Source organism: Hibiscus syriacus, unplaced genomic scaffold (assembly GCF_006381635.1).
Source record: "Hibiscus syriacus cultivar Baekdansim isolate YM2019G1 unplaced genomic scaffold, ASM638163v2 tig00111105_pilon, whole genome shotgun sequence".
Classification (NCBI taxonomy): Eukaryota; Viridiplantae; Streptophyta; class Magnoliopsida; order Malvales; family Malvaceae; genus Hibiscus; species Hibiscus syriacus.
Window position 1 is genome coordinate 1,132,957 of NW_024062987.1, and position 9,892 is coordinate 1,142,848.

The 9,892-nt window shown below is 38.2% G+C and overlaps 1 protein-coding gene and 1 pseudogene across 1 annotated transcript; both read right to left on the minus strand.

The window, feature by feature from the left end:
- Positions 1-229: 229 nt before the first annotated feature.
- Positions 230-1,145, minus strand: LOC120153828 (annotated as a pseudogene).
- Positions 1,146-2,462: 1,317 nt separating this feature from the next.
- Positions 2,463-5,408, minus strand: LOC120154079 (methionyl-tRNA formyltransferase-like). Its single transcript, XM_039165919.1, has 8 exons — positions 5,374-5,408; positions 4,766-4,835; positions 4,579-4,683; positions 4,191-4,235; positions 3,565-3,672; positions 3,065-3,124; positions 2,803-3,006; positions 2,463-2,634 (listed from the first exon to the last, which is right to left on the minus strand). Exons 1-8 carry the CDS (start codon positions 5,406-5,408, stop codon positions 2,545-2,547), a joined length of 717 nt encoding a protein of 238 aa, XP_039021850.1. The 3' UTR covers positions 2,463-2,544.
- Positions 5,409-9,892: the final 4,484 nt, after the last annotated feature.

Sequence of the window (9,892 nt, forward strand, 5' to 3'; positions counted from 1 at the left end):
ATGATCCAAATAACAATTGTTAAATTATGCTACTAAGTGTATTAGTAAGTTGTAGATTTGATTCTTATTCTCCAATTTGACCATTTTGAGTTAAGAATTCAATCATATTGTTCTTATACTATTTGTGCCAAGACTACAAATTTAAAATTATATTTATATATATAATGAAATGAATGAGAGAATTTGACCATAACCAAATTATGTCAAACTTAAGCGGAGGGACCAAAAACCAGAAATAGACCAAGTTAATTTATTTAAAAGAGGTTTAACTAATATATTTCCCAATGAACCGAAACTGTTACAGAATATAAACAGCACACGGTCGTCAAAAATCCACCAATTTCACCCTACATGATGAAACACGCATGAACGTTATCGTCGCTGAAGAAGGTGGCGAACTTCTCTTCGGGGGCGTTGGAAGAAGTGTCGGGTATGCTTGCGCCACGTTCCGAACAAATCCCGCAGGTGCCCTTTTGTCATACGCCCCCGTCGCATACGGATATAAGGCCACATGCTGTGGGATATACGGCCAGAACTCCGCCCTCTTCCCCGTGCTCTTCACCCTCTTCAACACCCTGTTCGGATCCACGTTCCCGTTCACTATCACCCGGTTTTGTTTCCGGATTACTTCGACAGTTTTTACGCCTGTTAACAGATACAACTAATGCGAAGTAAGTATGGAGATGTTAACGATGCTATGAAAAAGTGGGGGTCGGATTAATTGGACCTTTCATGTTGGTGACAGCATTTCTGACTCTTCTTTCACAGCCATCACAGTCCATTTTAACCTTGATTTCAACTGTCTGGGAAATTTTGAAAGAGTTAGTAGGAAAGTGGAGTATTGCAGGTGATATATTGAATGTTGATTCAAAGAAGAAGAAGAAAAAAGGTACCTGCAATGGCTTGCGTTTGCTCCTCCTTTCGGAGACAGTGCAAAAGTTTGAAATATAATCGAGAGCCCCCATGTTTGTTGCAGAAAGCTAGAAGATACACAAAACAGAGAGTTGAGAGAGGAAAAGAAAACCAAAGGAATGTGGACAGTGGACGTGGTAATGAGAATTTGAAACTTGCTATTTATACAGAAAAGAGATCGGAAATAGAATAAAGGAAACAGTAGATACTTAAGACCCTTCATCTCATCTCATATGCCTACGTTTGAAAAAGATTAGGTCCAGAAGATAATGCCGGTTAGCATGAAAAGTAATATATATATAAAAGGAACAAAAGGTAATCCCACAAACCATACTTTACAAAATTTTGGTTTGGGTTTGAATAATAATTAAAATAGCAATAATAATGTCATCTGGTTGATTCCATATTAATATTTTTGCTTCAAATTCAAAAGGGGAATTGGACTCAATCATTGGTGGGTGAAATTGATTTATTCATAATTGTGTCTGTTCAGCAAATCGCGTCTGTGGGAGATTAAATCGAATCATGCTCCAAAACTTCTGGAGATCTCTTCTAAACACAAATCACAACCCAGAGAATGCAACAAATCTTGGATTACAATAAATAATCTCTTTTGAGGAAGTAAATAGGGGATTTGCAGATCAAAAGAAGTAAACCAATTATTTGGGTGGTGATAGAGAAAAAGAGAAAGTGAAGACTTTATAAGATGCCCGAAGCCTAACAATGTTGAAGAATAAGAGAATCAGTGATGGTCTCTGTCACCCTATCCCATCTTCCATTCAACTTCATATTTGCTTAAATATGAAGCTCAATGTGCCCTTCCTTAATATAATATGCTTAAAATTAATAGCGGTGGGTTGCATATTCCTTGGTAAATTTTGGTGTATTTGGCATAGGTTGATTTGATGGGCAAATGCTTTAATTTGGCCCACACTTTCCCAACGTGCTCATGTCCAAACCACATAATTTAATATCATCGTTCAGTTCCGGGAAGGAAAAAATTTAGAAAAAATGATATGATTAAAATATCAATGAGTGAATTAAGCTTAAATTAGATATAGCGAGTGCTATCGTCCAAATTCTTTTCATTTTCTCTCTTTACATTCCTTTCAACCCAAGTAACCAAAACAAAAAGGAATCAAGGAAAGAAAGAAATACCAAATTTTCTTTCCATTTCATTGAAGATTCCTGTAGAAAGCAACAATACATACGTGTGTTCTTATCTTCTTGTGTTATATTTTTCATCTAAATCTTGAGAGAGTTGTATATTATCTACACTGACAAGTATGAAAACTGTACAACAGGCTGAGGAATTTCATCACTTGTATACCAGATGTGTATATTGAGTGATACAAGGGAATATTGTTCTCCCTAGAAGATTCGATTCAAGTAGTAGCGTCTATAGGGTGTAAACACAATGTTGAAAATTTTTAACATATACTACATTATAATCATCACAGTTATTAAAAAAATACTTGGAGCATATAACCCGATACATTTTATCTAATTTAAAATGTAGGTTTCGAGTTCGCTTAAATGTTTCAACAAAAAAAGAAAGAAAGAAAAACTGAGGAATTTGCTTGAAAGAACCGTTTTATGTATGAATGAAATGAAGACAAAATGGCTCCTCAGTTATAGTATCTTCAGTTTCTGACCACGTAAACCATTCCAAAAGGCTGCTGCAGTTGTCACCTTCTTACCAGGAAGTTGAACCTCCAATACCTGTTTCAGGACCAGTAAATCAATAAGAAACTAAAACATAAGATAAAAAAGCATTCGTTCTTCTCGGTTGTAGGATACGGTTTAAGCTTTTGGAAAGGTTTCTTGGTAAATAAAACATAGCCAACAATACCAATAAACATCCATTGGAAACACGGGATTTTCGCATACCTCAAGAGTAGTACGTCCTTCACGGGGAAACACCAATGCATCATCGACAGAAGTAATGTCATTTACATCATTGCCCTGAATTTCATCATCAGGCCCTACTCTTGTAGTGATGATTTTAAGTTCCAGGGTGTTACGGTCGCTATTTTTGACGTCAACAACTAAAACTTTAGCTCGGGTTCCTGGCCAACCTGCAAATGCACGGACCTAAACAAGTTGCATGTCATGACTTCTGAGATTCAGAGAAAATGGAAGAGAAGCCAACCATACTATATAGAACTACAGCTTCTTCATCAAAGGATAGCCAAGATTCTTCCGGACTTATCTGCTTATATTAGAAAAAAAAATTAAGCAAAACTATGTACTCATAGAGTCACCAAATGCACGATGGAACAAATTGTTTAACATTGTTTACTCATGAACAAGAAGCAAAACCAGTTAAACTTTAACATAGCAAACCATAGGCCCCATCGTGCAGACTGTAGCCATTACAAGGTATCAAAGTTTTAATTTAGTTTTACATGAAAAAACTGAAGATGCAGAGAATGTAATAAATAGTACCAAATATTTGGAAGCACACCGATATTTTTTAATAATTGCATACCGAAATTTATGAACATACATAAACTACACATGCCATTAGCGAGTAGCAATCATGTGGAAATATATAATGTAGATGCACCAAAGAGGCAACAATATTCAAATAATTCATATGAATGACACTTGGAGAATAGATAAAGAAATTAAAGAGAATGGAACCCTTGCCTTTGGAGCCAAGGTAACTTTAGAATCATCTTGAGGTTCTGCATTCACTTTCGGAGATCCATCAAATATGGAAGGAAGTTTGTGTACAAGAAGTTTAGACCTTGAATACTATAAAGATGAGAGATTTCTCCCCACGAGGAAATTAAATATAACAGGTAAAGGAAGGTAACTGCACTAAATAGTCTATTAGATTATATGCACCAAATATAGTTTCTATACAGGACAAAGAATCTATTAGAATTATGATTCAGTACAAGAAAGCAGGTCTTATAGTTTTATCATTTAGGTGTCAGGAACTCATTCCTGAGACTAATCACTATTATATGCTCGCAAAATTATATGAGCATGGCAAATGAAAGCAGTCTACGTCCTAAGAACAACACAATTTATGTGGAAAAATATATAGCATATCTGTTAAGGGATTTGTATGAGCTCTTTTAAAAATAAAAATAGATCGAAGAGTTAGACTGATTCATAAATCTTAATGATACTATCTACAACCAATAAGTTTCATCCAAGCTGTTTGAGGGATGTAGATAAACTGCAAGAGTTTTTTTTTTCTCGTCACAACTGCAAGATTGTTTTGGGTATGAAGCAGAACAAGATATGAAAAATTTAGGGAAGACAATAGAAGCACCTTCAGAAAATAGTAATGCTAGAAGATCTGGTGCCTGCATGTAAATCATATAATCATTTATCAAATTAATTAATTTATGAGGTTATATATTGTAAATAGTGCAGGATGCAAAATGTTAATTTTGTAATCTAAAACTGAAAAATATGGCAGGAGCAAGAAAAGGTCAAACAGGGGGAAAAGGTAAATAAGCATTATAGATGAAAGAAAACTCCATTTATAATGGTAAAACTTGATCATATGCATATTGTTCACAGCACCTTGTTCTGGAGCAATTTAAAATTTTACTAAGGTAAATATTAATTAACTGACCATTTAATGACAGACCGAATCTGCGATTACTGATTGAGGAATTAGTTTGGAAAAATAAATACCCTTACTTTAATTTTGTCATCAACTTCGACTTTCTCCCGGTCAATGACAGGTCCAGCATCTAAGGCACGTACAGTAAAAGCTAATGAGACTCCTGTCTCTTTGACACCATCCTAATGAAAAAACTGAATGGTTGTATATCACAGGAGAATTGTCAAAGCAGTCATAATTAAAATGAAATTGATAGCAAGGAACCTGACGTTCTCTTTGTACAGGAGCAGCACCACGGTACAATGGCAGTAGACTTGGGTGTATGTTGACTGTTCTGAGAAGACAGAAGGATGCAATACAATTTCGGAATTAAGATAGCATACCCTTTATCCTTAGTAAGACCATTGTTCTTAATACCAAAAGATTTTGCAAATGCAAATATTATCCATTATATTTCTCCTAATGGGTAAGTATGCACAGTTTCAAGCCTAGAATTGATTTTTATGGAAGTAGTTCATGATAAAACGAGGGATCCTATAATAAATACACTGCATGCAAATTCTTAAGAATCGTACTTGCTAGAAAAATTGAAAAGCTGTAAGGATCAAAAAAATGAAAACTGAAAATGAATTAAAATACCTTAGGGATATTAATCCTAAGCTGTTTAACAATCTAACAACACATATAGTTGGTATAGATAAGTGTGATCACCATTTTTTTATCTTATTTATTTTACAACCAGACCCAAAAATCCAATCGGGCCCTAAACCAAACCAAACCAAACCCAACCCTTTTACAATTTAAACCCAACCCAGACTCAACTGAAAAATCCCAGACCAGGGGCCTAAAATCAGACCCGACCTGGGTCTAACCTATCGAAACGGGGTGCGGCATTGAAGCTGGACATGGAGAAGGAGTACGATCGAGTGGAATGGGTCTTTTTTCGACGTATCCTTCTCCGTCTTGGTTTTGCTCCATCCTGGGTTGAGTTGATCATGACATGTGTAACTTCTGTATCATATCGAATCCGCATTAATGGTAGCCTTTCAGCCCGTTTCCAACCTCAACGTGGCCTTCTACAGAGTGACCCGCTTTCTCCGTTTCTCTTTGTGTTATGAGCCCAAGGGTTGTCCTCTCTCCTCCACGCTGAACAGGCTGCCGGTCGTTTACAAGAGTTACGTGTTTGTCGCAGAGGCCCTCGTATTACTCACCTGTTCTATGCGGATGACTGTCTGCTTTTCCTGCGCTGCACTCCTGATGTATTTGTCCGAATGAGCGCAGTTCTTGATGCTTATGAAAGTGCCTCTGGGCAAAAGGTGAATTATGCCAAATCGAGTGTTTACTTCGGCCTCCATTCTTGGAGTCAAATATTGTTTCTGAAGCTGGTTCTTTGGGTATGCCGTTGCTCATTGGTCGTAATCATTCTACTGCGTTTGGGTTCCTTCGAGATAAGCTGTCAATGAGAGTTTCGAGGTTGGATCAAACACACTCTCTCTTACTACATTAGGGCGGTTTACATAAAATCTGTGGGAGAGGCTCTACTGACTTATGTCATGGGATGCTTTCTTTTGCCTGATAGTATTATTCATGATCATACTGCTGCTCTTCGCTCGTAATGGTGGACTGGTGATCCCTCGGATCGGGGCTGGCCGTTAGTCGCTTGGGAAAAAATATGTGTACCTAAACGTGCCGGGGGTCTTGGTTTTCATGATTTACGGCAGTTTAATTTGGCTATGGTCGGCAAACAGCTATGGCGTTGTATCCGAACTCCTACTAGCTTGGTATCACGCTTCCTTTCTGCCAGGTACTTTCCTGATGGCCAATCTCGGTTCGCGACCATCTTTTGTTGAAAGTATTAAAATGATTTTCAAGTTTGGTAACCACCTTTGAAAAAATGGTTTTCAAAGTTTGGTAAATGCTTTGAAAATGATTTTCAAAGTTTGGTAAATGTTTCTTTGAAAAATAGTTTTTCAAAGTTTGGTAGATGTTTGTTGAAAAATGATAATGGGATAATCACAATTAATCCCTAGGTTTTAGGGTATTTACAAAATTAAGTCATTAAGTTTCAACTATAAATATCCTAGCTCATTTAGTTTCAAAATCATCCTAAAAATCATTTCTTTCTCTCAATACTAGAGAGTTTTATTGTGAGTAGTGAGTGTTTTGTAAACACCTGTAAATTTTCTCTCTTAGTAAAAATCTGCAGTAGTCCGGAGACGTAAGCACAATTGGTTGAACTCCGTTATCAATTTCGGGTATTATTTTTCCGTTTTTATTTTGCATTCTCACTAATCTGGTTATAGGGAAATTACTTGTACTTGGTTTATTTCCCAACAACTAGTAATCAAGCTTTTGGGTTGTGAATTTTGTCAATTTTTTGCGAGGTTACTATTCACATGAATAGTGAATTTTGTGAATAGTGAAATTCGGTCGGCGATACGAGTTTGTCGACGGAGGTGTTCTAATACACGGCGGTTCGCAAAAATTGTCAGAAACGATCCAAACGAAGCCAAATTCGAGTGGGAGCGATGGCTGCAACGAAGGGAAGGTGAAAATTGAAAAGTTCGATGGTGCGACTTTGGATTTTGGAAGATGCAAATTGAAGATTTTCTATACTAGAAAAATCTATATCAACCCCTCTCAGGAAAACAACCAGAGGGCATGAAGAATTAAGACTGGGCTCTTCTCGACAGACAAGCCCTTGGAGTTATCCGACTGACGTTATCCCGCAATGTTGCTTTCAACATAGCAAAGGAAAAGACCACGGCAGGTCTTATGACGACCTCTCCAGTATGTATGAGAAACTATCGGTCTCAAACAAAGTTCATTTGATGAGGCGATTATTTAATTTGCGGATGACGAAAGGGGCATCGGTGGCACACCACCTAAATGAACTCAACACAATCACAACCCAGTTGAGTTCAGTGGAAATTGAATTTGATGATGAAATTCGAGCTTTAATTCTCTTATCATCTTTACCAGACAGTTGGAATGCTACTTTACAGCAGTCAGCAGTTCGTCGGGAAACAACAAATTAAAATTCGACGATGTTCGGGATCTGGTACTGAGCGAAGAAATTCGACGGAGAGAATCGGGTGAAGCATCAACCTCCTCAGCTTGCACACGGAGTCCAGAGGGAGAACTTTAGAAAGAAATTCAAATCGTGGCAGATCGAAATCCAGAAGGGGGAATCAAGAACAGGAAATAAAGATTTTACCTGTTATAATTGCGGCAAGAAGGGCCACTTCAAAAGAGATTGGCGAGCACTGAAGAAAAATACCGGCGCACAGGAATCTGCCAACATGATGGAAGAGACAGGTGATGCCATGATTTTAAGCGTCAACAGTCCGATTGAATCATGGATTTTGGATTCAGGGGCATCTTTCCACTCCACGCCATGCCAAGAAATCATGGAGAACTATGTCAGTGGTGATTTTGGGAAGGTTCATCTTGCTGATGATGAAACCTTGAAGATCGTCGGAAAAGGAGACATCCGACTAAAGCTGCCAAACCAGACCACCTGGAAGCTGACAGGAGTGAGACATATTCCTGGTCTCAAAAGAAATTTGATTTCTGTAGGACAGCTTGATGGAGAAGGATACATTACAACCTTTTCAGGTTGTGAATGGAAGATTACCAAAGGAGCACTCATCATTGCTCGTGGTAAGAAGACTGGTACTCTCTATGTAACCTCAAATTTAGAGAATATCATTGCAGTAGCAGATGTTGATGGAAAATCAAACCTATGGCACCAAAGGCTTGGCCATATGAGCGAGAAAGGGATGAAGACACTTTTGTCAAAGGGGAAGCTGCCGGATCTAAAGAATGTAGATGTCGGACTATGCGAGGATTGCATCTTTGGCAAACAAAAGAAAGTCAGCTTTGCTAAGATTGGTAAGACACCCAAGGCTGAAAAGTTAGAGTTAGTTCATACTGATGTATGGGGACCATCTCCAGTTCCATCTCTTGCAGGCTCATTATATTATGTCACCTTCATCGATGATTCTATAAGGAAGGTGTGGGTTTATTTTCTGAAGAAAAAATCAGAAGTCTTTGATACCTTCAGAAAATGGAAGGCCATGGTGGAAAATGAGAATGGTATGAAAGTCAAGCGGTTGAGGTCTGACAATGGATGAGAGTACAGAAATAGGAGATTCAGAGATTTTTTGCGCAAACAATGGGATCAAGATGGAGACAACAGTTCCCATGACACCGCAGAAGAATGGCGTAGCAGAGCGCATGAACAGAACTCTGAATGAACGTGCCAGAAGCATGAGGATACATGTCGGATTGCCCAAATTTCTATGGGCTGAAGCTATTAACACTGCAGCTTACCTGATCAACCGTGGGCCCTCGGTTCCTTTGGATGGCAGAATACTAGAGGAAGTTTTGAGCAAGAAAGAAATAAACCTTTCACACTTAAGAGTGTTTGGTTGTATTTCTTATGTACACATAGACTCTGCTGAAAGAAGTAAACTTGATGCTAAGTCCAACAAATGTGCCTTTGTTGGTTACGGCGGTGATGAGTTCGGTTACCGGTTTTGGGACTATGAAAATCGGAAGATCATTAGAAGCAGAGATGTCATTTTCAATGAGAATGTGATGTACAAAGACAGGTCAACTGTAGAATCAAGCAGCTCCAATACCAAAGCTGAAACAAAGAATTTGCTGAGTTTGAGGAGATTTCTAGAAATGATGTTCAGATCAGTCCTGAAGCAGTTCAAGAAGAACCAGGCACACCGGAACTAAGATGCTCCTCCAGAATTCCTAAACCAACCCAACGGTATTCTCATTCTTTGCACTACTTGTTGCTGACTGACAATGGTGAACCAGAGTGCTATGATGAAGCAATGCAAGTGGAGGATTCAGTCAAGTGGGAGTCTTCATGAAAGATGAGATGGACTCGCTTTTGTCAAATCAGACGTGGGAATTAGCTGAATTACCACCAGACAAGAAAGCGCTTCACAACAAGTGGATTTACAGGATCAAAGAAAAGCACGATGGGAGCAAACGCTACAAAGCGAGATTGGTTGTCAAAGGTTTTCAGCAAAAAAAATGTATTGACTACAATGAAATTTTCTCTCCAGTCGTGAAACTGTCTACAATCAGACTGGTGTTGAAAATTGTAGCTGCAGAGAATTTACATCTTGAGCAGTTAGATGTAAAGACAGCTTTCCTTCATGGTGATTTGGAGGAAGAAATCTATATGAGGCAGCCAGAAGGCTTCATAGAGGCAGACAAGAAAAACCTGGTATGCAGGTTGAAGAAGAGCTTGTATGGTTTAAAACAAGCTCCTAGACAGTGGTACAAGAAGTTCGATAGTTTCATAGTAGCAGTGGTTTTACCAGATGCCAAGCAGATCATTGTTGCTACATCAAGAGGTTCGACAAT

Excerpts from the sequence above, each read along its gene's own strand:
- LOC120154079 (XM_039165919.1), bottom strand. The coding sequence starts at position 5,408 with ATGTCCAGCTTCAATGCCGCACCCCGTTTCGATAG. Across the intron at positions 4,684-4,765 it reads CTGTACAAAGAGAACGTCAG|GATGGTGTCAAAGAGACAGG; the intron begins GTTCCTTGCTAT and ends TTTTTTCATTAG. Across the intron at positions 3,125-3,564 it reads AAGTTACCTTGGCTCCAAAG|ATAAGTCCGGAAGAATCTTG; the intron begins GCAAGGGTTCCA and ends TAATATAAGCAG.